General features: G+C 37.4%; 2 protein-coding genes across 2 annotated transcripts; both read left to right on the plus strand.

Moving 5' to 3' along the window:
• The first annotated feature begins 8,208 nt into the window (after positions 1-8,208).
• On the plus strand, positions 8,209-10,238 carry LOC137735251 (putative protein phosphatase 2C 25). Its single transcript, XM_068474662.2, has 4 exons — positions 8,209-8,756; positions 9,032-9,370; positions 9,486-9,665; positions 9,768-10,238. Exons 1-4 carry the CDS (start codon positions 8,322-8,324, stop codon positions 9,930-9,932), a joined length of 1,119 nt encoding a protein of 372 aa, XP_068330763.2. The 5' UTR covers positions 8,209-8,321; the 3' UTR covers positions 9,933-10,238.
• Positions 10,239-14,728: 4,490 nt separating this feature from the next.
• LOC137734850 (clathrin heavy chain 1) lies at positions 14,729-25,563 on the plus strand. The gene is made up of 29 exons (XM_068474154.2): positions 14,729-15,197; positions 15,532-15,736; positions 16,077-16,165; positions 16,299-16,377; positions 16,532-16,659; positions 17,100-17,198; positions 17,328-17,436; positions 17,940-18,019; positions 18,098-18,325; positions 18,422-18,487; positions 18,760-18,876; positions 19,388-19,585; positions 19,675-19,791; positions 19,895-19,954; positions 20,220-20,306; positions 20,428-20,511; positions 20,588-20,722; positions 20,812-20,979; positions 21,064-21,176; positions 21,271-21,523; positions 21,612-21,748; positions 21,842-22,120; positions 22,212-23,214; positions 23,342-23,827; positions 23,965-24,135; positions 24,215-24,400; positions 24,552-24,674; positions 24,786-24,896; positions 25,037-25,563. Exons 1-29 carry the CDS (start codon positions 15,153-15,155, stop codon positions 25,196-25,198), a joined length of 5,118 nt encoding a protein of 1,705 aa, XP_068330255.2. The 5' UTR covers positions 14,729-15,152; the 3' UTR covers positions 25,199-25,563.
• Positions 25,564-26,517: the final 954 nt, after the last annotated feature.

A 26,517-nucleotide genomic window follows, 5' to 3' on the forward strand; every position in this document is an offset into this window, starting at 1 on the left:
ATTTGGGGAGATTGGGGTTTAAACCCTAGAGTTTTAGCCGTTTGGTTGCGTGGACAGTTTTGTTCCAGTGAGGCATAGGAATAGAATTGTTCCAGCTTTGGTTAACTTTATATTGGCAGCGTGCTAGATTTGACATGTCAATTATTCGTTTTAAATTCACGGCATCATCTTCTTACGGATAAATTATTAGGTAGTATTGTACTAACATGTCATCTGTGATGCTCTTTTTCTTGAACAAATGATGCTCTTTTTTAAAATTTGACATGTGAACTATTATATCAGAGCTGGGATAAATTATTAGGTAGTATTGTACTAACATGTCATCTGTGATGCTCTTTTTCTTGAACAAATGATGCTCTTTTTAAAAATTTGACATGTGAATTATTAGTTTACTTCACGAATTAAAAATAAATTAAATACTTGAAAAATATAAAAACCCAACGACCACCCCTCCGTCCTTTAGCGACCACCCTTTGCCCCTCCCCTCTGGAGGGCCCCACCTACGACGCAAGGGGCGGAGATTTTGAGCCAGCATAAGGGGGGCGCTTAGATGGGGTAAGCGCCCTTCAGTCTCTAGCATCGCCATTGTGTTCTGCCCGCCCAGGTGATCACTCAGGTAGTTCGCACCGACGTTAGTACGAACACGTCCTTTGCCGTCTAAGTTTTTGATCTCGAAGTCCTCAAATCACAAGCTAAAACACATAAGAAATCTTCGAAATTTTGAATTTACTGTGAAAAAAATATATATAAAATTAGCAAATCAAATGAGGATCAATTGGGAGGATTTTTTTTACGATCGGACATAGCTATACAATATGAACAAAAAATCTCAATTTTGGTTTCTATCACCTCAAAACCGCACCGAAATGTGAAACAAAAAAGTAAAATTAGCAAATCAAATGAGGATCAATTGAGAGGATTTTTGTTGGGATCGGACAGAGCTAAACAATATGAACAAAAAATCTTGGTTTTGGTTTCGGTTACACTCAAAACTACACTAAACTGAACCGTGTCTATTCCTAGACACATTGTACAAGTGACAATATGTGTGAAAACTAAGTGACTTTTATGATATGTGTGAAAACTAAGTGACTTTTATTGTGTTAAACTTACTCCTTTTTGTTTTATAGTATTCCCACCATGATAGTTATAACCATCAATTAGTATTTGAAAGTATAACACTTTTTAACTTTTTACGACAAATATTATTAGAAGTTAAAACACCAATATAACACGGTGATGGATAGAAGTATTGTCCTTGCATTACAGTGTGGATTCGAATTCCGTCGACTTTCTAATTTAAAATCTAACATAACAAATATATTGTTCAAAAAAAAAAAAAAATTAAAACACTTTGTGTTTGTCTAAAATCACTTTCAAATTTGCCATAACTTAAACTAGTTAAGCTAAGTTTGTGATTCAGATGCTAATAATAGACGATGAATCAGCAACTCGTGTTTTCAATGTCCATTAGCAAATTAAATAGTATTGCCTTTATTAATTAACTACTATGTGTCGCTTATGGATTGGTGGAGGATATAATTTTTTGTGTTCACCACCGGATTTGGATCCTCGCTAGATCCCCTCCTTGGGGATCCTAGAGATCAACGACCGTTGATAAAAAATCTTACGGTCCCAATTAAATATTTTTTTATTTTTAAAAGTAAATCATTATCATTTTACGTGAAAAATATAAATAAATAAATAATTATGACTGCATAATTTTTTATCAACGGTCTGTGTTCGTTGATGATCCAGCGAGGATCCAAATCCGTTCACCACCACACACTAATTGAAAATAGGTTTGTTTGTGGCAGATCATGTTCAACACATGCTCCCAAATATAAGTTCTTTGCGCATGGCGTCATGGCTCACGTTTTCTTCGTGTGTAAAAGGAAAAAGGAAACAGTACTGGAGTGGACTCATTAAGCAAGCTAAGCCATGATGAAAGAACTTCATGCATAAAACGTTGACCAAAACGCAAGCCTTGTCAAACATGTTATATTACAACTCAATTATTGTACCACTCAGATTAACCAATAATGATCCTTATGAACACAAAAAATGATAGTTTCTCTTATAGAGTGCATGGAACCGCCAAAATTATAGAAATAATAAATTTTGTGTGTCTAAATAACATCAGTATATAAAAATGGCTGACTTTTTTAGTAGCTAAGGTTTATTTTTTTGACCTAATGTGTTTTGAGTTCAAATACTTCTCCTCTCATTAATATAAATTAGTGTAAAATATCGTTTGTAATAAGAAAAGTAATATAAGTACAAAAGAAGATTTGAGAAAAGAAAAATCCCTTGTATCAATAACGTCAACTTATTTTTACCATATTTTTAAGAGAATTTGTAACATCTCACATCGTCCAAGGGAGTGGATCCTATAAGCCTTATATGTATATTTTAATCACGAGGCATTTTGGGAGCTCACTGGCTTCGGGCTAGGATGTGGTGAGGGCACGGGCTGGGATATGACATAATTGTTATTAGCACTCTAAAAATTTCATTCTACACTGCTCACAAATGTTTTTTTTTTAATTATAGAAAATTTGGAATTCAAAATGAGATTATTGAAGTGCCAATAACAATTCCCTATTTAAGATAGCAATCCAAATGGTTTATATTTATCATGAGTCCAAGACCAAGTCGCATTCTCACACCCCATTGTAATGAGGTGTATTTTGCATACAGCATCTCCGCATAAACCTTAACATTATAGGACGATCTTTTGCAGACACATGCAAAATCATGAGAAATTTTTCTTAATGCCAATAATACGGTCCAGTATATTAAGTGTCATAATATAATTACTTATAAATTTTGAGAAAAATAAATAAATCAATTGTATTATGACACTAAATTTAACGTGTCGTGTTCCCACTGAAAATCTCTTCAAAATCATATCAGAAAGAGGGGGTGCCAGGTTGCCTTTACATACTTGTTGGTTTCTAATATTGCAAACATCGATTAGCTGCAATTAATACATAGACTTTAAGCTTCGGACAAATTTTCAAAGATTTACGCACTTGTTGGTTTCTAAACATCGATTAATAGCAATCTAATACAGTGTGCGTTTAACTTTTGTACAACTTTTAAGGATGAAATTCTGTTTATTAATTAGAAACCATAACATTTCGAACTCGAGAATAACATGCCTTGAGGGAAAAAAAACCTTACGCGGATGTGTCCGACATTGTCAACTCAGACACTTTCAAAACCAACCGAGAGATACGAATTGGAGCCTTCAATTTTTTCGTAGTATATCAGATTTACATGTTTTGTGTGTGAAGATCAACAACCACGAATGATTTACGTTACTTAATTTGAGTTGTTTACGTGTTAAATTTTAAAAAATTGCCGCACGCGAGGAGGTGTGTTTAGAGTATAAACTATACATTAGATAAATAAGTTCGTTTGTGCTTATAAACAGTTAGGCTATTCTCTTAGAAACGTAATATAGTTGAATGATTTTTCTTGTATTCACCAAAAGCTAGGGTTACAAGATATATAGGAAATAAATACATTCCTGATCCTAAACCAAATGACAATCAATCTTTATATGCTTTGTCCTTTCATGAAATACCGGGTTCGAAGCAATGTATATGGCTGCTTAGTTGTCACAAAACAACGTGACTGGTTGTGAATGAATCGCCTTTAAATCTCTTAGAATGTTCTTTAACCATGTGATCTCACAATATGTGGCTGCCATGGAACGATACTCGGCTTCTGCACTGGAACGAGAGACAGCGGTTTGCTTCTTTGTTTTCCAGGATATCGGTGCTTGACCAAGTTGAATACAATAACCTGTTATCGATCTTCTTGTGTCTTTGCATCTAGCTCAGTTAGCGTCACAAGATGCCCTTAACTACAAGGATCCCTTGGATGGCAAAAATATGTCTTGTCCCGATGCACTCTTGATGTATTTGAGAACTTTTTGTGCCACCTCAAGGTGTGGTTGTCGAGGCTTTTCCATAAACTGACTTAACATGTGCATAGTATAGGCTAAGTCCGGCCTTGTTATGGTCAGGTAGATCAACCCACCCACAAGTCTCCTATATGATGAAGCATCAACCAGAAGTTCTCCTTCTGCCTGTGTAAGAGAAACATTTTGCTCCATAGGGAATCGTGAAGGTTTGGCACCCAAAAATCCCGCTACATCTAATATATCCAATGCATATTTTCGTTGGCATAAGGTGATGCCATTTTTGGACCGTGCAACCTCTATCCCCAATAAATATTTAAGTTGGCCTAAGTCTTTCAATTTGAATTGTTGTGAGAGAAACTGCTTCGTTGCTTCAATTTCTTGCAGATTATTTCCTACTAGAATCACATCATCAACGTATACCAACAAAGCAATGAAGTTACCTTGTTGACTTCGGACGAACAAGGAATAATCATACCATGGTTGATGAAATCCGGCAGCCTTGAGAGCGGTGGAAAGTTTGATGAACCATTGTCTTAAGGCTTGCTTTAAACTATATAAGGATTTGTGTAGCTTGCATACACGAGTCTCCCCCTTTCGTCCGAAGCAGGAGGTAATTGCATGTACACTTCCTTGTCAAGATCACCATGCAAGAAGGCGTTGTTGACATCAAGTTGGTGCAAATGTCACTGACGCACAGCAGCAACATTAAGGAGCACACGAACAGTGGTTACTTGGCAACCGGAGCAAAGGTTTCACGATAGTCAACCCTTTCTATTTGGCTATAGCCCTTAGCAACCAATCGAGCTTTGTAATGCTCGATGGTCCCATCAAGTTTAAGCTTGACCTTGCACACCCATTTGCAGCCAATCGGCTTTTTGTGATGGGGAAGTGGAACGAGAGACCAAGTATTTTTGGGCTGAAGAGCAGCAATTTCGTGTTGCATGGCAGCACGCCATTGTGGATGGTGGACAGCTTGCAGAAAAGTGGTAGGCTCTCGAATGGTGGTGACATTAATGACACAATGTTTATGCATGGGAGAAAGGCGATGGTAAGATAGGTAATGAGACAGAGGGTGAGAAGTACCTGAGGAATGAATCAGATTCGAGGAAGAAACAGGTCGAGACAGGAGAGAGGTCTCGACGTGGAAATCCTGCAAGAAATATGAGGGTTTGGTAGGGCGTGTGCCACGACGGGGTGGTGGTGGTGCAGCAGGAGATTGAGCAGAAGGGGAAGGCGGAGGTGATGGTGATGGAGAAGGTAAGGAAGGTGAAGGGGTCTCAACGGGTAAAGGAGGTGGAATGGTGACAAGGGCAGAGCCTACTTCTGTCGTGGTTTTCCCAGATCGATCACTCTGGTACCATCTTAGAAACGTAATATAGTAGAATGGTTTTTCTTGTATTCACCAAAAGCTAGGGTTACAAGATATATAGGAAACAGATACATTCCTGATCCTAAACTAATGCCTACAATCAAGGAAAACAAACCATAACAGGTAAGCAAATAACTAATTTACAGATTTACAATATTTACTATAATTAATATGAGATATCTTCTTTAACATATTCCACACATATTATCAATTGATTTTATGGTGAAACTTCATATATAGACAACACAAATTGGGTGACATGGTGAACCATACGTGATCGTTAGACTTCACGCGTGAGTAAGCTTTGATACCATGACATGACAGAAGTTGAAGTTCCACCAATATATTAATAAATTGGCAATATAAATAGTAGCACAAATCTTACAGCTAGTTTGGGATTACTGGGTTTTATTCAAAATTGCTTAAGCTGTGATGTGAGAATTAAATCGCTATAAAAAAATAAAATAAAAAAGCGGGGATTGAATTGTCAATACGTTTGTTAGATCCCACATCGTCCAGGGGAGTGGATCCTCTAAGGCTTATATGTATATTCCCATCTCTAACTAGCACGAGGCCTTTTGGGAGTTCACTGGCTTCGGGTTCCATTGGAACTCCGAAGTTAAGCGAGTTCGAGCAAGAGCATTCGCATAATGGGTGACCCACTGGGAAGTTCTTGTGTGAGTTTCCAGAAACAAAACCGTGAGGGCATGGTCGGGGCCCAAAGCGAACAATATCGTGCTACAGTGGAGTCGAGCCCAAGATGTGGTGGGGGGCCCCGGCGGGGATGTGACAACGTTAGTTTCATTAATTGGTATTGTTCACATGCATTTAATAAAAAAACGTGTTTTTTAGAAGCATGCGTAGAAATGATTTTACCTTTTACTGTTTTGAACTCGTGATTTTGAAAATAAATAAATAAATAATTTCCATTTTCCAAACACAACTAAGACCCCATTTTTTTTAAGAAGTTGCTTTTAAAAAATTTTAACAACCCCAAATCAACCATTAATAAGAAAACATAAAGTTCATTTTTTTTCTCTAATATGTTGTTATTATCAACAAATCTCACCTATCGATACAAAATTCTCCCTTAAACATAAGAGTGTCCTACAATTAACAATTTTCTCATAGGACTTTAGTACGATTTATGTTAAAGAGACTCTCTCACAAGTGCAACTCTTTAGCACCTCATGTTTTTATATAAAGTTTTATAATACTGACACGAATAACGTTAAATTATGAGGTAACAGAGAATTTATAAAGAGTTTCATTATGAGAAAGTCCCGCTAACATTTCTCCTATAAAGTATAATCTAATAGGTTGGTCCCATGCAATATAACATTGGCGCGCTCACGCCACCGACTATGGACAGCAGTTGCAAGCTTGTCCGTAACAGATAGCTTGAAGCTGGATGCACAGAAGCTCCGTGAAACTCTACCCACCGACGGAACCAACAAGAAACCGCCATGTGCAAGTGAATTTTCATTTTTCTTTTGGGTCCGAAATTAATAAGAAAGTAATAAAAAAGTAATGAAAGTGATAAAAAAGGAAAAAAGGATGGGATGCCGAATATTGACAGGGTGCAAGTAAGCTTTATTGACCGTTGAACAGCATACTGGCCGTAAAATAACCACCACACACTCCATGAGAACATTTCACGACTTTCCTTTTCTCCTTTTGTTAATTACAAATTCGATCCCTACATTGTAGTGGTTATTCCCATTTGATCTTTGATTTTCTAATCGTCTCAAGTTAGATATTTAATTATCTAAAATAAGAAGAAAGATTTGAACTTGAACGCAAATAAAGAAATTATTACTGTAGTTACTATTTGTTTATACAATTGTTCCATAACTTTTTAATTTTAAATTTAAAAAAATTGACGTTAGTTATAAAACTCAACAAGATTACTAATACGTAAAATTTAGTTTGGCCGATTTTTTTTTAGTGAAACAAACAATGATATCGACCATGACAAAAAGGAGCCTTTTCGAATCATCACCATTTGTGTGTTGAAGGAGATGGGATAATGTGAGATCAGGGTTATAGATTGGTTAGTCGTTTTGAGAACTAATGGAACGCAAAAATAATCACGTAAATAAGACACTTGCATATAAATCATATAATTCAGCCAAATCAGCTACTGTCAATTTTCTTAAGATCAAAACTAACAATTCTAGTTGGTCAAATCTAATACAGGTTAAGGAAAACAAGTCCAAACTTGAAAAAACGATTTGATTTGGTTGGTCTTGTATGGTTTACAACCTAGTCGTAAGTAGCAACTTACTCTTAGGGGAAAAACATTTTGGTCAAAATAGATGGGTTAAGAAAACGTCAAACAAATTCTCATATTATATGCTAGTATTTGGAACAAAAACGATTTATTGCCCTTATCAAATCCACATTCGATTGTTCAAAGTTAATTATGAGGAACTTGTAACTGAAGTAATTAAGAATATTTAATCTTTTACTCGACGTTATAAGTTCAATTCTATACTTCATTGAGAGAGAATTTAAGACTAATTCGAGACAAAAAAAATTCTAAGACTCGAACCAGAAAAACCTCAAAATTTTAGGGATAAAATGTGAGATCAAACCTAATTATTCTTGTAATCTTTGAATTCGACATTCTAGAGATACAGTAGGCACACCCTTTACACGCCCTCCCCCCATTTTTGACTAAATCCCAAAACCAAAACAGGTCACCATAAGTCAATTCAATTCCCAAATAAGGTAATCACGGCCCCGTTGCTTTGGGTTCACTTTATACTAGTCTCTTGTCATGCACTAATTACGAGATTTTGTTTTGTATTTTTATTTTTTTAAATCATAATTAAAATAATAATTTAAATATTAAGAAAGTTTCGCTTATCTTACTTCTCCCTTTATAAAGAGCCCCTCCATTTCCCGCTGTCGACCAAATCACACACAGCAAAGAACACTCAACAGAGAAACACAGAGAAAATTTGATAAAATCCCCCCAAAAAATAAGAAATTCACACAGAGAAAAGCAAAAAAATGCCTTGCGCTTTGGTGTTGCCGAACTCGCCGATTTTCTCGCCGTCGCAAATTCCCTCCCATTTTTTCTGGTCGTCGGCTTTAGCTTCCCCTTCTGCCTGTTCTTCGCCTAGGGTCCTCCATGGCGCGCCGCCCACACCGTCGCGGTCGCCGGCTTTGACGACGCCGGCTTTTGAGTCTCGGTTTCAGAGGCAGGTGATAAGCGAGTGCCAGAAGCAGGCTTCGGGTTTGGCTCTGAAGAGGCCGATGATGATTGATATTCCGGTGGCGCCCTTGGTGAATTTTAAGGTGGAGTCGAGTGAGGGTGCGGCGGAGAGAGTGGAGGTGCTGGAGGTTGATGAGGATGGGTATTCGGTTTATTGTAAGAGGGGGAGGAGAGGTCCAATGGAGGATCGTTACTCTGCTGTTCTTGATCTTCACGATGATTCGAGACGGGTAAATTGTGATTATTTTGCTCTCAATTTCTGTTAGTTTCCCGGGAAAATTTCACAAATGGAAATTAGTATCTTTACTAGAAACTTCAAGTATTTAGCTTTGATTAGATTGTTTTACAATTTTATTTGGAGTTAAGCTTCAACTGAGAAACTTCATGATGAAATCAAAAGAACAAGAATTGGGTTTCTAGAAATTTTGGGAAAGATATGAAATTTTGCAATTATGTTTTTGAATTCGCTGTTCGAATTCGCTCTGATTAGATTATGTGACTACAGGCATTCTTTGGTGTGTTTGATGGGCATGGAGGAGCAAAAGCGGCTGAATTTGCAGCCAAGAACTTGACTAAAAACATTGCGGATCGTTTGACGGGTGGAAGTGAAGAGGAAATCGTGGAAGCAGTCAAAGATGGTTATCTAACCACCGATGTCGAGTTTCTGAAGGAGGATGTTGGTGGTGGCGCATGCTGTGTGACTGCCTTGATACAAAAGGGCAACCTTGTGGTGTCCAATGCCGGTGACTGTCGTGCTGTTATGAGCCGAGGAGGGGTTGCCGAGGCCCTTACATCCGATCATCATCCTTCCAGAATAGATGAAAAGGAAAGGATTGAGACCACGGTAAGCATTCAAATATGTGCGTATGGATTCAAGGATTTGATATTCGTACGTCAAGATTGAAATGGAAGATCGTGGACTTTGTCGCTGATTGGATTTTGCGATTTTTGTTTTGCAGGGTGGTTATGTAGATTGTTGCCGCGGTGTTTGGAGAATTCAGGGATCTCTTGCTGCTTCGAGATCAATTGGAGATCGACAGCTTAAAGAATGGGTGATAGCAGAACCAGAGACTAAAGTCTTGAGAATAGACCCCGAATGCGAGATTTTAATATTAGCTTCTGATGGCCTTTGGGACAAGGTAATTTTAGAACTAATCTCATTCCGCTTCACGTGTCTTCGTTTAGAGTCATTACTTCGGAATTACCAAAATCTAATACGAAGTTTTCATCTCCTTTTCCAGGTTACTAATCAAGAGGCGGTAGATATAGTTCGCCCTTTATGCGTTGGTGTTGATAAGCCGGAGCTCTTTTCTGCTTGCAAGAAGCTCGTTGATCTGTCAATAGCGAGAGGTTCCATGGATGATACAAGTGTGATGATAGTCCAATTAGGTCGTTTCGTTTTATGATAGTTGATTTTTTTCTTGCACTGCAAGTAAACTTTTGAAGAAAGTTGCAGAAAGGAAGGCAGGAAGACAATTCTTCTGGGATTTGGTACCGAAGTAAGTTCTTTTATATCAATGGTAGAAAACGAATGCAGGAAAGCCATGGTGCAGAATAACAACAATCATAGGATCAAATTGTAAATGCAAATTTGTATGCTCGCCGGAGATTTTGTCTCGGCCGTAGGAAGAGGGTACTAGAAGCACGTTACACGTTACGATAATTGTAATTTTTCCAAATTTATAATAAATGATCAAATGCTTACCCTTTAAGCTCAGTTTCTACTTCTGTTTTACTGCATAAGTAGCTCAATCGTTTATTCATGATTTGTCAGTTTATGGTCTTAAGGTTATGCTTAATTCAACACGTTATAATTTGAGTATAACAGTAATTATCCTGTAGTGGTCCGTCTGAATACGTTGAAAAAGCTCCACCTTATGGTAATGTGTTTCGGCTTTGTCTTGTTTAAGTCAACTTCTAGAGCACGTGTTGGACCAGGTCACGGTCCCGTTTGGCAGCCGCGGCCTGCAAGCGTAGCATGCACTTGTTTTAGTGTTGAAATTTAATAAAAATAATATTATGTGTGTGAATTCGGACGTAGTCACCAACAGTCTATTTGCACTTCGCTTTCGCATTAGAAAATTTAGAACATGCACTAAACAAGTGATTTGTGACTGTTAGTGGACATCAGGACATGCCAAACTTTTTTATCCACTGTTGTGCCGGCTTTTATCTTTTTTCTGTCAATGAGAAATGAAATTCGAACTTGATAACTGTAAGAGTAAATTGTAGATATGGTCTTTTAACTTTAACTCAATTGGAGCAATGGTCCCTCAATTAAAAATCTATTACTATTGATCCCTCAACTCATCAAAACGTGCAACTATGGTCCCTCAACTAAAAATTCATTACCATTTGGTCCCTCAACTTTAATTCAACTGGAGAAATGGTCCCTTAATTTTAACCCAATTATAGCAATGGTCATTTCAACATAACTCATTTTGACAAAATTTTTGACGTAGTTGACGAAAATGACCATAATTACACACTTTGAGGAGTTGAGAGACCCTAATTGTATAAATAGTCATTCCAACATAACTTATTTTGACAAAATTGATGAAAAAGACTATAGCTACACATTTTGATAAGTTGAGGGACTAATGGTAATGAATTTTTAGTTGAGGGACTATTGCTCCAATTTGATTAAAGTTGAGGGACCATTGCTACAATTTACTCGTAACTGTAACAGCTCAGCTTGTTCGAGGTCTTACTGTAATTTGCCAAATTTTTTGGGGAAACCTGATAGATTTTGGCACTTTAAGTTTAAGGTTCTAAAAGACGCTTTAAGTTCAAGGTTCTAAAAGACGCTAGGCGCTAGCAGTGTTCTAGAAATCGCCCTAGGCGGCGCCTAGGCGTTTGGCGGGGGTCTCCCGATCCGATTTAGGGGGAATCATTACAAAAGTCGATGGGTATCTCAGCGGCCGCCTAGGCGCTTTAGGCGGTGCTCAAGGCGGTTTGAAATTCTTGCCAGCGTTGAAGGCTCTGCAACTATTGCAGTCCCGAACTTTCATCGAATATGCAACTCTAACTTCTGCATCTGCATCGAAACTCCCATCTGCGTCCGCATTTGAATATAGCCATGGTTGCTTTGCTAGAGGTTTATGGAAAAAGAACGAGAGAGAGAGAGAGAGAGAGAGCCATGGTTGCTTTGCTAGAGGTTTCTGGAAAAAGAAAGAGAGAGAGGGAGGGAAAGAGAGAGATTTTTGGGATTTTGTGTTTCACAGACTGATAGGAAATAAGAGAGAGAGAGAGAGATTTTTGGGATTGTGTTTCAAGATTAGATAGGAAATTAAAGTGGGAAGATAGTTGTGGAAAGAAAGATATGGCTGGAAATAAGAGAGAAAGAGAGAGATTTATGGGATTTTGTGTTTTAAGATCAGATAGGAAATTAAAGTGGGAAGATAGTTGTGGAAAGAAAGATATGGCTATCTATTTGCCACGTCTATGTTACTAAGAAATAAGAAATTTATTTTTATATAAAGAAATAAGGTTGTTTATTAAATGAAAAGCAAGGCCCAATCTTGATCAACAAAAGAAGCAAAGCCCAATAATAATAAAAATATGTGGGTTGAGTAGATGTTATAAAACTAACATAAAAAGTCCTAAATTTTTTACAAATATACTTATATTTTATAATATATATAATAAATATACATAAATCCGCCTAGGCAGCCTAGGCGTCCGCCTAGACCCCGCCTAGCCGCCTAGGCGCTAGGCCCCTGCCAGCCGCCCAACTAGTGCCTAGTGTTTTTTAGAACCTTGGACGCTAGTCGGGCGGTTGGTTGGGACCTAGGTGGATTTAAGTAAATCTATTCTATTTCATGTAAATAAGTGTCTGTTTATACTTAAAATATATATAATTTTATCATAAACTACAAAATAGAATGACATATATATTATGAAATGTTGGAACATAATGAAAATACGGAGAATAAGTATATAATGTGTGTTCATTTAAGTATTCAACAAGTCTCTTACAATTTATTGAAAAAAAATAAAATGCAAAATGAAAGTTATCTGTTTTCTGTCTAAGTGAGTCACAATCTAGGCAAGTGCCTAGGCTATGGGTGGGCTAGACGGTTTATGCGGGTGCCTTAGCAAATCTAGGCGTCTTTTCTTAATTTTCAAACACCTAGACATTAATCATGACGGTTGGCAACTACCTAGTGCCTAGGCTTTTTGGAACAGTGTTTAAGTTAGATACTATCTATAAAGTTAAGCTGCCATTTTGCTTAAAGTAAACCATCACTTGAAGTAAGCTGCCATCTTTTGACAAACAAAGTCACAGGTAAAGGGTGAGTTTTGTAGCTCACCCTTTTCCCTTCCCTTTTAGATCAGCTTAGGGTAAGAAGTTGACATGTTCTGGATGTTTTTGAAGGGCTATAAAAGATTTTGGTTCATTTCGGAAGGCATTAGATGTTTTTGTAGCTATTTTGATAACATTGTGTACATTACATACTTTATACCTTTCTTTTGGGTTTTTGAACTTTTGTAGTTTCATTTTGAGGTTTACTTGTAAGAAATGGTAATGGAATTGTTTATATTTAGGTCTAAAGACTTTGAAGAAGTTACTTTTTGCTTTTAGAAGTAATGTGAAGTGTCACTTGTTCGGGCGGAAAGCAATAATGATTTTGTACCCTAGTGTAGTTTTGATCCCCATTGTCTTTTCCCCTAACAACCAACAATTTAATCCATTAAAACTATCGTTTGTCATTGATTATCTTCTTAATTATTCAACCTAATTAACCTAACGGCTGAAAAACTGCCAAAAATAAAAAAGCGGAGTGTGGAAATCATTCACAAGAATTAAATGGGCTAAGTTTTTCTTGGGCTTATACATTTTTTGTCAAAGGTTCTTGGGCTTGTCGGACATGCTCTGACTTTAAAATAAATTGGAATTTGAACACACCTTGTGCTATAATAGGCCCATAACTCGGCATTAAGAGAAAAAGAAAACCTGTGTTATAACTTACAAATGAATAATTATGGTCTGCTTAGCCAAAAAGATGACATGTTAATAGGTTACCGGTAAACTTCCAAAAACTTATATTTTAAACAAGGACGTGCTTATAAGAATCAGATACGAACCAAGAACTCAAGATTTCGAGTTTGGATCCTCCTCACTAGTAATCAAATACGAAATCATCGATTCGAGATTCTGAATTTAAATCCTCCTCGTTAATTTCATTAGTATCAAAATAAAAAAAAAGTTAATTAAATGAGTAAACCTAAATTTTACCTCTGCGTAAAAGAAAACTTAATATTAAAAAGGATTTTTATCATAAATAGTCTTTGAAATTGACATTCACCATCAAGATGACCATTGAAATTGAAAATTAATCAATGTAATCCATGAAAAGTGAAAATAGATGTTTCAAATCAATGTGGTCATTCCGTCATAATTCTGTTAAGTGCTGATGTGACACGTAAATGAGCTCCACAATATTTATGAGTTTTTATCACAAATGGTCCCTGAAATTAACCCAGACCATCAAGATAGTCCTTGAAATTGACCCACAACATCAAGATGTTCCCTAAAATTGAAAATCGGTTAATATAGTCCTTGAAAATAGGTGTTACAAATCAATATGATCAATCCGCCACAATTTTGTAAATTTTTTTGTTATGTGCTGATGTGAGTTTAATAATTAATTAAAAAAATTGTCTAAATACCGTTTGACAATGAATTTTTTTTCTTATAGTAGGACCTACTTCGAAAATTTGGGGCATTTACTTGCGGCACTACATTAATTGATTTTCAATTTCAGGAATCATTTTGATATCGCAGGTCAATTTCAGGGACATTTAGATGTTGTGGGTCAATTTTAAGGACCATTTATGAGAAAAAAAAAACTTATGGAACCCATTTATATGCCACATTAACACTTAACGAAATCTTTAACATAATTGTGATGAAAGGATCACATTAATTTGCGACATCTATTTTTAGAGACTATATTAATTGATTTTCAATTTTAAGAACCATATTTATGATGTTGTTCAATTTCAAAGACTATTTATGATAAAAACTCTATTAAAAAAGAATGTATTCTCGAAATACTTTCCTATATATATATATATATATCATGCTTACTACATGTTACCATGTGAACAGTCGTTGAAAAAGGTCGGGTTAAATCCGGACCCGCATCTAATGACCCGGCGACTATATACAACCACTTTTGCATGAAGAAATTCAGCCAATGAGTAAAGCGCACGACAGAACATTTTTAACACGTAATTATTTTTAAATTTTTTCTCCTCCTCATCCGAATATTTTAAAATATTTAATTTATTTAATATTTTAGCTCTCGAAGTGGCCTGGGTGAGATCTCTGCGCCTCGTTTATATTTTTCACTGGAATAAAATTCCATTTCATAAAATCCCCTAAAAAAAAAAATCAGACCTGCGTTCTAACCCCCTTTCTCCTCAGATCTCTCTCCCTTTGTTCGCCTTCGCGGGTCCAAGGGTTTCGGTGCTGCTAGATCTCTCTCAGCGATTCGAATCCCTCTCCGGGTTCGAACGCTCTCTCTCTCGCTCTCTCCGCGGTGGACTCACACTTCACGGCTGCATCGCATCCGTAGATCCAAGCCGCCGATTCCGAGCCGTCGATCTGCTCCGCAGCCATGGCGGCCGCGAACGCTCCGATCACCATGAAGGAGGCCCTAACGGTCTGTTTTAGCTTCCGATTCGAATGCTTCTTAAGCTCAATTGAAATTTACACTTGCTTTTTAGCTGAATTATTTTCTTTTTTGGTCAATGACTTCGCTCGATTTGTGATTTTTACTTCGTTTTTGCTACTTAGCTTTGTGTTAAGCTTCAGATAGATCTGAAAGTTTCTGGAGTTTTCGGTTTCTGATCAGATCTGAGAAGTTGTGTTACTTAGAACTACTGAGTTTAGCACACGATTAACTGTTCACAGAGGTTTTGACAAGAAATATAAAGTAATTGATGAGTTTGTACGATAAGTGATTGATGAGTTTGTATGATCTGATCTGATTGCAGCTTCCGAGCGTTGGGATTAATCCACAATTCATAACGTTTACACATGTTACTATGGAATCCGATAAGTACATATGCGTTCGGGAGACTTCGCCTCAGAACAGTATTGTTATTATCGATATGAGTATGCCGATGCAACCTCTGAGGAGGCCTATCACCGCGGACTCTGCACTTATGAATCCGAATTCCAAAATTCTTGCCTTGAAAGGTAGGTTATAACTACTTGTTTGCATTGCTGGAATACCTTTTTTTTGCATATACGTGTCGTCACTTTTGAAAGGTGGTCTGGTTTAGTGTTCTGCTCTTGATCTGAATGCATCATGCATGTGTGCTGCTATTGCACCAACTTTTTGAACCTCAGATTACTTAATTAGTATGCAGCAAGTTTCGTCATAGACTAATTGAATCAGTAGTTACTATCATATACAATCTAAGTTTTTAACTTTATTTATCTACTGGATCTTACTTACCGGCGTCTTACCTTTCTTTATGAACCACAATTTTTTTTTTAATTCTTATTGATCATGTGTTGTCATATCCACTTGAAGCTGGAGTCCAAGGTACTACTCAGGATCATCTTCAAATATTTAACATCGAGATGAAAGCAAAACTGAAATCACATCTTATGCCGGAGCAGGTACTCACTTCATTTGTTTACTAAGTAGTGTGTTTTTGGGCATCTCTTGTATATTGCATAAGAATACCCGGGTCTCGTTTTCTGCGAGGTTTTAAACAGTCTAGCTTACCTTTCCCCATTGTTTCTTTTGTAGATTGTTTTCTGGAAGTGGATAACCCCAAAGATGTTGGGTTTAGTCACTCAGACTACAGTATACCACTGGTCAATTGAAGGTAAGATGCCTTAAATAAGTTATTTGAGTATTATACAATCATACTTCTTCTGACTTTTGTTGCATGGAAACATTACAGATTAATGGTATCAACTTGTTTGTTGTGTTAAACTTTTGGTCTTTATTTGCTTGTTCATCGCTGCATCTCCTTGTAGGTGAATCTGAACCTGTAAAGGTGTTTGAGCGAACAGCTAATCTGGCTAACAATCAGATTATAAATTACCGCTGTGATCCTTCCGAGAAGTGGTTGGTTTTGATTGGAATTGCTCCTGGTGCACCAGAGGTGTGTTATTATGTCTATTTATGCCTGTCCAGCATTATTTCTTGTGTCCACCATTATTCTTTTTCTCAGCCGGGGAAAATTGTTAGAAATTGTAGAACTGTTGGGATCTTTAGCTACCCTGTTTGAGTTCCCATAAGCGAATCCCATTTTCTTGAATCTTACCCATTGAGTGTTTGCGGGCCAGCCCTCTAAATTTCAGTCTTTATTTATATTCAAATTTGTACTTCTATTCTTAATACATTCAATATATCCTCATAAACTATTGTGGGAACTATAGTTCCCAATGATTGATATTGTGAAACAACTCTGCTGCTGTACTAGTTCTGTTTTCCTTCTCTTTTTTGTTGATAAAGTTCACAACTTTTCAGAAATTACGGCCCCTCTCTTTTAAAGCCACTTCTCTACTGTACTGCTTCTCATTGTTAATCTTGTTTTTCTAGAGGCCACAATTGGTGAAAGGAAATTTGCAACTCTTCTCCGTGGATCAGCAGCGCAGTCAAGCTCTTGAAGCACATGCTGCATCATTTGCCCAATACAAGGTATGCAAGTTTCACCCTTTTTCCTACTATTTATAATTTCCTGCACCCTCTTACTATTCACAATCTGTTAATACACAAACATATATGCATCTTTGAATATTGTTGACCTGGTGTGTCTATTTTGCACAGGTCCCAGGGAATGAGAATTCTTCAACTCTTATTTCTTTTGCCACTAAGACCCTCAATGCTGGACAGATTACATCAAAGTTGCATGTTATTGAGCTCGGTGCCCAGCCAGGTTGATATTAGGATTATATTAAATTAAAGTCATATGTTCATTCATGAAATGAATTGGCTGCCGGGTTCTGTTTATTAGACACATGATTTTTTGTTCCCTTACACAAAATCTCCTCTCCATTAAATTTGTAAGTGCTGATTATGGTTTCTTGGATAGGGTATTTCTTTTATCATTAAAACTAATTAACCATGGAGATATTGGTTACATCTACAACAACACAACAACAACAAAGCCTTATCCCATCAAGTGGGGTTGGCTGTATGAATATTGGTGACATCTGCTGGGAATATCTATTGGAATAAGTTTAATATTATTAGCTCATAAACTAGATTAAAAACTTGTATAGGTTAAATTTTATGTGATATTAACTTACTAAGTTTGTACACGGTTGGCATTTTCAGTTAATAGCAAATTTTGGGAAGATATTGAATATATATTGTTTTGTGTTTATTTTGGTTGTTTTCAAGTTAATGGAATTAACTGTGAGTTTGATCATATTGCAGGGAAACCATCTTTTACGAAGAAACAAGCAGATCTTTTCTTTCCTCCAGATTTTAATGATGATTTCCCAGTCGCCATGCAGGTACTGAATTACGCCAGTGTTTTTTAACTAATCGTGCACACTGTACATATATTAATATGGATTTTGTTTATCTGGCAGATGTCTCACAAGTACAGCTTGATTTATGTAATTACAAAGCTTGGGCTACTATTTGTGTATGATTTAGAGACAGCTAGTGCCGTTTACAGAAATAGAATTAGTCCGGATCCAATTTTCTTGACAACGGAGGCTTCATCTGTTGGAGGGTTTTATGCGGTTAATAGGCGGGGCCAGGTGTTGTTGGCTACAATTAATGAGCAAACAATTGTGCCTTTTGTCAGCGGCCAGGTATGTTTGAAATGTTTTTCTTCTTTCTTGCTGTGGTGCTATGGTATTGAAGGTAGCAAGTTGTTCTTAAAAATGTTATCTTGTTTGCATTTGCAGCTAAACAATTTGGAGCTTGCTGTCAATCTGGCTAAAAGAGGAAATCTTCCAGGTGCTGAGAATCTGGTAAGATATTCTTTTAAAATTCAATTTATGCTTGAATAGTACTAGATTTTCTACAGGGGCGGTATTTAAGTAAGCATAGTTAACGTTTGGACAAGTTAATAACGCTTTGAGATACGGGAGGTGAGGCTAGAGAAGGCCTTAATCTATATGGTGAACGATTATTGTTGATTGTTGGCAGGGTTGTACTTGGCTATCTCATTTGTTATGCCATGATTTCATAAGGTGTAATCCTCTCTACTTTAATTTCTGATGTTCCTACATGATTTTTACAGGTTGTCCAGCGTTTTCAAGAACTGTTTGCCCAAACGAAGTACAAAGAAGCTGCTGAGCTTGCTGCGGAGTCCCCACAAGGAATTCTCCGCACACCTGATACTGTTGCTAAATTTCAGGTTTCCATTTTGCTTCTGTATTATTTGTACATGTTTCTTTCTTTAAGCAATAGTTCTCTCTTCCATGATTTTGTCCTGGATGTGTTTCACATGTATCTAATATTATTGTTTTCAATTCTATTTGTATCAAGCTTCTGGTATGCAGTTTGATGTGTTCTGGTAGTTCTTGTTCTTGGGTGTTTGATATATCTGAGTGTTCTCTAATTGGCTAGATCGGATACGAAGTACATATAGCATTTTTCTGGTAGTAGAACATTTATGAGCAATGTTAGTGATGCTTTGTAGAGGTTAGGAGAATTAAATGAATTCAAGTGGCTGCATCTGTGTCAGAACCGGAGAGAAATGAATATATACTAAATGGTAATCTAGCGGACTAAACTGAGATACAGCATACTTGGTCAAAAGACATATTGTGCTTGATAGGTTTAGATTGTATGTTCATTTGTTTGAGAGGGTGAGAGTTACAATTCTTGCACTCTGCTAATGATTTTTGTTTTCTGATGTGTTGCAGAGTGTTCCTGTCCAAGCTGGGCAAACACCACCTTTGTTGCAGTACTTTGGGACACTCTTGACAAGAGGGAAGCTCAACGCATTTGAATCATTGGAATTGTCACGTCTTGTGGTGAACCAGAATAAGAAGAACCTTTTGGAGAACTGGTTGGCCGAGGACAAACTCGAATGCAGTGAGGAACTGGGAGATCTTGTGAAGGTTGGCTTTGCGATTTGAATTTAAATGTCGATTTTCAGTTATTTACATTTTTTATGTTAATCTCTCTGATTTTTTTTTCTTTCTTGTAGACTGTGGATAATGATCTGGCTTTGAAAATATATATTAAAGCCAGAGCAACTCCCAAAGTTGTTGCAGCTTTTGCTGAGCGAAGGGAGTTTGACAAAATACTGATCTACTCAAAGCAGGTGAGGAATTATTGCGTAGTAATTGGTTTTCTAAATGTTTGTTTTTATATTTGTTAAATGGTTGTTTGGTGTCTGAGCATTGCCATTATCTTTGTTGCTCTAGGTTGGCTACACACCTGACTACCTGTTCCTTTTGCAAACAATTCTTCGAGCAGATCCTCAGGTATTCATATAATACTCCGAAAGCTTATATTTTCTATTTAGTTCTTGAAAGCTGAAAGCATAAATAGATAAGGCATTGATCCTTTTTTGGTGAATGTCCCATTGAATACAAAATACTTCCATTTGTATTTTTTCAGTTAGTACCCCCCGCAGTTTGATGTACTGTGTACATTTGGTTTGCAATTGTATATAGATGGAATTGAAACTTGTTTACAACGTTGTATAAATTTAAACTAAACCAGGTTAAAATGTGGTTTTTAATGTAGGGTGCTGTTAATTTTGCATTAATGATGTCTCAAATGGAAGGTGGTTGTCCAGTTGATTACAACACTATAACAGATCTCTTCCTTCAGGTGTGTTTACTTTCTTTAGAACTAGCTTTTTACGTTATGCTGTGCTCACCTTAGTAGTTATGGATATTATTTAATAAAAAATACGGCTCACATGCTTCTTGTTTCTCTTTGTTTATTTTAGAGGAACCTTATTCGTGAGGCAACCGCCTTTCTATTGGATGTTTTAAAGCCAAATCTTCCAGAGCATGCATTCCTGCAAACAAAGGTTTCTATCATTAAAACTACTTACAAATGATCCGTACATTCCTATTTCAGCTGGTTGACATTTTTCATCCACGCAGGTCCTTGAGATCAATTTAGTGACTTTTCCTAATGTGGCCGATGCTATTTTAGCCAATGGAATGTTCAGTCATTATGACCGTCCTCGTATTGCCCAGCTATGCGAAAAAGCTGGTCTTTATGTGCGAGCTTTGCAAGTAAGATGTGTTGCAAATTCCTTTTCTTTTAATTGTCCTCTGTATTTCTAATAGTAACATTTGTGCTAAACATTTTGCTTCTGTTGCAGCATTACTCAGAGTTGCCTGATATTAAACGTGTCATAGTGAATACACATGCAATAGAGCCACAGTCACTTGTGGAGTTTTTTGGCACTCTGTCGAAAGAATGGGCGTTGGAGTGCATGAAAGATCTTTTATTGGTCAACTTAAGAGGAAACCTTCAGATCATTGTGCAGGTACACCTTTTTTTTCTTTTTGCTACCGTGATGTTGAAACCATGCCTGGAGCATTAGCTGAAACAATTAGTAATACCTGCGCAGGTTGCTAAGGAATATTCTGAGCAGTTGGGTGTTGATCAATGCATGAAGCTCTTTGAACAGTTCAAGTCATATGAAGGGTTGTACTTCTTCCTTGGTTCGTTTTTGAGCTCAAGGTAATCTGTTGAAGAAGTTTTCTTTATTTTCTTGTGTTTGGATATCTCCTCCAGTTTATTCTTGATTTTTATATTACTTTAAAATGTGATACAGTGAGGATCCTGATATCCACTTCAAGTACATTGAGGCAGCTGCTAAAACTGGACAAATCAAGGAGGTGGAGCGAGTTACAAGAGAATCAAACTTCTATGACGCTGAGAAGACAAAGAACTTCTTAATGGAAGCTAAGCTCCCCGATGCACGTCCATTAATTAATGTTTGTGATCGTTTTGGATTTGTTCCAGATCTCACCCACTACTTGTACACGAGCAATATGCTTCGTTACATTGAAGGTTACGTTCAGAAGGTACTATTTGAGGCTTTGAGCCTTCTTTTGACACTCTGAATTCTCTTTTGGGTTCCATCATTGAAAATTTTGCTGGTTCATTGTGTAGGTGAACCCTGGGAATGCTCCATTAGTTGTGGGACAGTTGCTAGATGATGAGTGCCCTGAAGATTTTATCAAAGGCTTGATTCTTTCTGTTCGTTCGTTGCTTCCAGTGGAGCCCCTTGTGGAGGAATGTGAGAAGAGGTATGTATTCACAATGCCACCCAATCCTAATTTTTACCCTTCCATCATCTTTTTTGTCTCACTTAATTTTCTTATTCTTTTCCCTCTCTCTAGGAATCGCCTTCGTTTACTCACACAGTTCTTGGAGCATCTTGTGAGTGAGGGAAGCCAAGATGTACATGTGCACAATGCTTTGGGTAAAATCATCATTGATAGTGGCAATAATCCAGAGCACTTCCTTACCACAAACCCGTATTATGATTCACGTGTTGTTGGTAAATATTGTGAGAAACGTGATCCTACCCTAGCTGTTGTTGCTTACCGCCGTGGACAATGTGACGATGAACTTATTAATGTCACAAATAAGAACTCATTGTTCAAATTGCAAGCAAGGTTGGTGATTAGTATCTTATGACTAATTCTTTGCTCAAATTTCATCTCATTCAAGTACCTGGAGGTTTGCTGACTAATTCTTTGTTACTAGGTATGTGGTTGAGAGGATGGATGAAGATCTTTGGGGGAAAGTTCTTGACCCTGAGAATGAGTACAGAAGACAGCTTATTGATCAAGTTGTTTCTACTGCCTTGCCCGAGAGCAAGAGCCCAGAACAAGTTTCTGCGGCTGTTAAGGCTTTCATGACTGCTGATTTGCCTCACGAATTAATTGAGCTTCTTGAAAAGATTGTGCTTCAAAACTCTGCCTTCAGTGGAAACTTTAATCTGCAAAACCTGCTAATTTTGACAGCCATCAAGGCAGATCCGTCTAGAGTTATGGATTATATTAATAGGCTAGATAATTTTGATGGACCTGCAGTTGGGGAAGTAGCTGTGGAAGCCCAATTGTATGAGGAAGCGTTTGCAATCTTCAAGAAGTTTAACTTGAATGTCCAAGCTGTTAATGTCTTGTTGGATAACATCCGAAGCATTGATAGGGCTGTGGAGTTTGCCTTCCGTGTGGAGGAAGATGCTGTTTGGAGCCAGGTTGCAAAGGCTCAACTTCGGGAGGGTCTAGTGAGCGATGCTATTGAATCATTTATCCGTGCTGATGATGCCACCCAATTCTTGGATGTTATTCGTGCTTCTGAGGATGCTGATGTGTACCATGACTTGGTGAAGTACCTTCTAATGGTTAGGCAAAAGGTCAGAGAGCCCAAGGTGGACAGTGAGCTCATTTATGCATATGCAAAGATTGATAGGCTTGCTGACATCGAAGAATTTATTCTTATGCCAAATGTCGCTAATCTCCAAAATGTTGGTGATCGCCTATATGACGAGGCTCTCTATGAAGCTGCAAAGATAATATATGCCTTCATATCTAACTGGGCCAAGTTGGCTGTCACACTTGTGAAGCTCAAACAATTTCAAGGTGCTGTTGATGCAGCACGAAAAGCTAACAGTTCAAAGACATGGAAGGAGGTTTGCTTTGCTTGTGTTGATGCTGAGGAGTTCCGCTTAGCTCAGATTTGTGGTCTCAACATTATTATACAGGTGTTTTTTTTTTTTTTTTTTTTTTGCATCTGTTTGTCTCGTATACTTCTAAGGTGAATTTTTACTCTAGGTTTGGTCATATTTATACAGTTTTCACTAATTCTATGTGTTGATTTGAATTTTATAGGTGGATGACTTGGAAGAGGTCAGTGAATACTACCAGAATAGAGGATGCTTCAATGAGCTTATATCTCTAATGGAGAGTGGTCTTGGGTTAGAACGTGCTCACATGGGAATCTTTACTGAGTTGGGGGTTCTGTATGCTAGATATCGTCCAGAGAAACTTATGGAGCACATCAAATTGTTCGCAAATCGTCTAAATATCCCCAAGCTTATAAGAGCATGTGATGAGCAGCAACATTGGAAGGAGCTGACCTATCTGTATATTCAATATGATGAGTTTGATAATGCTGCAACTACCATCATGAATCACTCCCCCGAAGCCTGGGATCACATGCAGTTCAAAGATGTGGCAGTTAAAGTTGCCAACGTGGAGCTATATTACAAGGCTGTGCACTTCTACTTGAAAGAGCACCCGGATCTCATTAACGATCTTCTAAATGTGCTCGCGCTTCGTGTAGATCACACACGTGTTGTTGACATCATGCGGAAGGTAATTGAATGTGCATGTATTTATTTACGGGATTCTTAGATACTTGGTGCCCTCCCATCCAACAAAAAAGCATTGGAAGTTTGGATTTCATCTCCATGGCTTTTATGTTTACATTCTTCTGTGCTTGAAAATTGTAGGCTGGTCACCTGCTTCTCGTGAAGCCATACATGGTTGCAGTTCAGAGCAACAATGTCTCTGCTGTGAACGAGGCTTTGAATGAGATTTATGTTGAGGAGGAAGACTATGAAAGATTGCGCGAATCAATTGATTTGCACGATAGCTTTGACCAAATAGGCCTCGCTCAAAAGGTAAAATGCATTCTATTTCTAGTCTGTTCTCTGTTTAAGGTGTTCATGTGCAAGATCCTTATATTGTTTGTTTGGTCAGATTGAGAAACATGAGCTTCTGGAAATGAGACGGGTTGCTGCTTATATTTACAAGAAAGCTGGAAGGTGGAAGCAGTCCATTGGATTGTCAAAGAAAGACAAACTTTACAAAGATGCCATGGAGACAGCCTCACAATCTGGTGACCGTGAACTGGCCGAGGAGTTGCTTGTTTACTTCATTGAACAGGTATGGAACTCTTTATAAGACTCCATTTTTTCACGAATTATGATTTTAGAATGTGAATGCATTCTCTATTTTATGAGTGCATTCTCTTTACTGTCGTTCCCGGCCTGCTGACATTTCTGATAATTCATGAATTTTCTTCCTCAAATTGCAGGGAAAGAAAGAATGCTTTGCATCGTGCCTCTTTGTCTGTTACGATTTGATAAGGCCGGACATTGTCCTTGAACTTGCATGGATGAACAACATGATCGACTTTGCTTTCCCATATCTGTTACAGGTAATTTTTTTGTCTTGTTCCTAACTGATTCTTGCGTGTAAAGGGTTATTGAATTCTTTCATCAAGTCTTGCTTACTTTGTTGGGAACCTTATGTAACCTTCGTTTTACAGTTTATCCGTGAATACACTGGCAAAGTTGATGAACTGGTTAAAGACAAAATTGAAGCGCAAAAGGAGATCAAGGCTAAAGAACAAGAAGATAAAGAAGTAATTGCACAGCAGGTAAACACTTTGAAATCATCTTATAAATTTGCATGCCTTCTGGTTCTAATCACGTCAATCCCCGCATTCCCAATTTACGGTTTGTTCTCTTCTTAAACGTCGTTTTGCATAATGACTTATTGAGTTAACTTGCTTTGCAGAACATGTATGCTCAGTTGCTGCCTCTTGCTTTGCCTGCACCACCAATTCCTGGTATGAGCGGGGGTATGGGAGGAGGGTATGCTCCACCGCCACCTATGGGAGGAATGCCACCAATGGGCATGCCGCCTTATGGCATGCCACCAATGGGCAGCAGCTACTGAGGCATGTTGAACTATCCCTTCGGAGTTCGATGTTTGATTTTGGTGTTTTAGTCAGTAGGGCAACCTATTTGATAGAACTTACCATTTAGTGTAATTTTATGAGGTTCACGAGCCGTCACATCGTTTTATTTTGTTCTTCTGTTGTTTTATTATGGGTTGAAAAGGTTGCAGCTTAAATAATTGTGTCATAGGTTGTGTGGATATGTTCTGTTGTCTTGTAATATTCTTTTGTAGCAGAGGCATTTTTGTTTTGGCTGGTGGTCTAGGGCGAGCTCAGAATTTTCTCCTCTGTATTATTTGTTCTGGTTTTTCGAACCTGCCCGAGTCCGAGTATAATACAAAACAGTACACTGATCATTTTGGTATTGTGCTTTTGTTCCAATTTTTCTTGGTGTGTATTTGTTCAAACGATCTGTTTTCCGGTGGAAGTGCGGCTTTTTTGAACGATTTCTGAATCGGTCTTTTGTATGTCATGGACCGAAGTATCAACTCCGGTGGTAGAATTTGCTGATTCGGAGTAATCCGATGGTACAAGTTGGCAATCCATTTTGTTCGGGTGTGTTTACGGGTTTTATTTTTGTCAAACGATAGATTTTGTTCAATTAGACGTTAGATTAGCCATCGACGGAGTTTAAATTCACGTCATTATGTAAGTGCTCAACACCTAAAATTTGAGTCTAAAATTCGGAACTTACGGAACAACTTAAATTTGAGTTTTAACATTTGGAGCAAAATTTTCGGGGGCTTGGGAAGCATTGAGAGCAGTGCTACAACCAAAACTGACCCCTTCAATCAAAGACGGCATTATCTTGCTAGACCAGAATCCAAACTTAAATCATATATCATGAACTCGAAAGAGAGTGAACCCTTAAATCAGTTGCTTCTACATAAATACTGTTATGATCGAAAAAATACTTCCAAATTATGATAAAAAAATACAAATTTTCAAATTAACCATGGTCACGCTTTTGGTTGAAGGAAAACGATGTTCCCCTCTCGGGGTTGTAGTCACCAAACAAGTCTCTCACTTCTAAACACACCCGACCTTTGTAATGCTACAACGACTTCACAAAGAGTTATGCAATGAGCCGTTTGATAATCATTTCGTTTAGAGTTTTCAGTATTCGGTTTATGATTTCAGTTTTCACATTTTAAAAAACTAAAAGTTGAAATTGTATTTGATAATTACTCTCAGTTTTCAGTTTTTCAAAAAAATAATTGAACATTAAAAAGTGAAAATTTTAGATTAAAATTTGAAAACTCAATAGAAAGTAATTCTCTTTTTTTTTTTGAACAGTAGAAAGTAATTCCCAGTTTAA

The sequence above is a fragment of the Pyrus communis genome, chromosome 7, assembly GCF_041283825.1.
Source record: "Pyrus communis isolate YQ-2024b chromosome 7, ASM4128382v1, whole genome shotgun sequence".
In the NCBI taxonomy this organism is placed as follows: domain Eukaryota; kingdom Viridiplantae; phylum Streptophyta; class Magnoliopsida; order Rosales; family Rosaceae; genus Pyrus; species Pyrus communis.

Coding starts and splice junctions, on each gene's coding strand:
- LOC137735251 (XM_068474662.2), top strand. CDS start 8,322: ATGCCTTGCGCTTTGGTGTTGCCGAACTCGCCGATTTTCTCGCCGTCG. Junction 9,371..9,485: donor AGGAAAGGATTGAGACCACG/GTAAGCATTCAA, acceptor TTTGTTTTGCAG/GGTGGTTATGTAGATTGTTG. Junction 9,666..9,767: donor CTGATGGCCTTTGGGACAAG/GTAATTTTAGAA, acceptor CTCCTTTTCCAG/GTTACTAATCAAGAGGCGGT.
- LOC137734850 (XM_068474154.2), top strand. CDS start 15,153: ATGGCGGCCGCGAACGCTCCGATCACCATGAAGGAGGCCCTAACG. Junction 19,586..19,674: donor AACTGGGAGATCTTGTGAAG/GTTGGCTTTGCG, acceptor TCTTTCTTGTAG/ACTGTGGATAATGATCTGGC. Junction 20,307..20,427: donor TAACAGATCTCTTCCTTCAG/GTGTGTTTACTT, acceptor TGTTTATTTTAG/AGGAACCTTATTCGTGAGGC.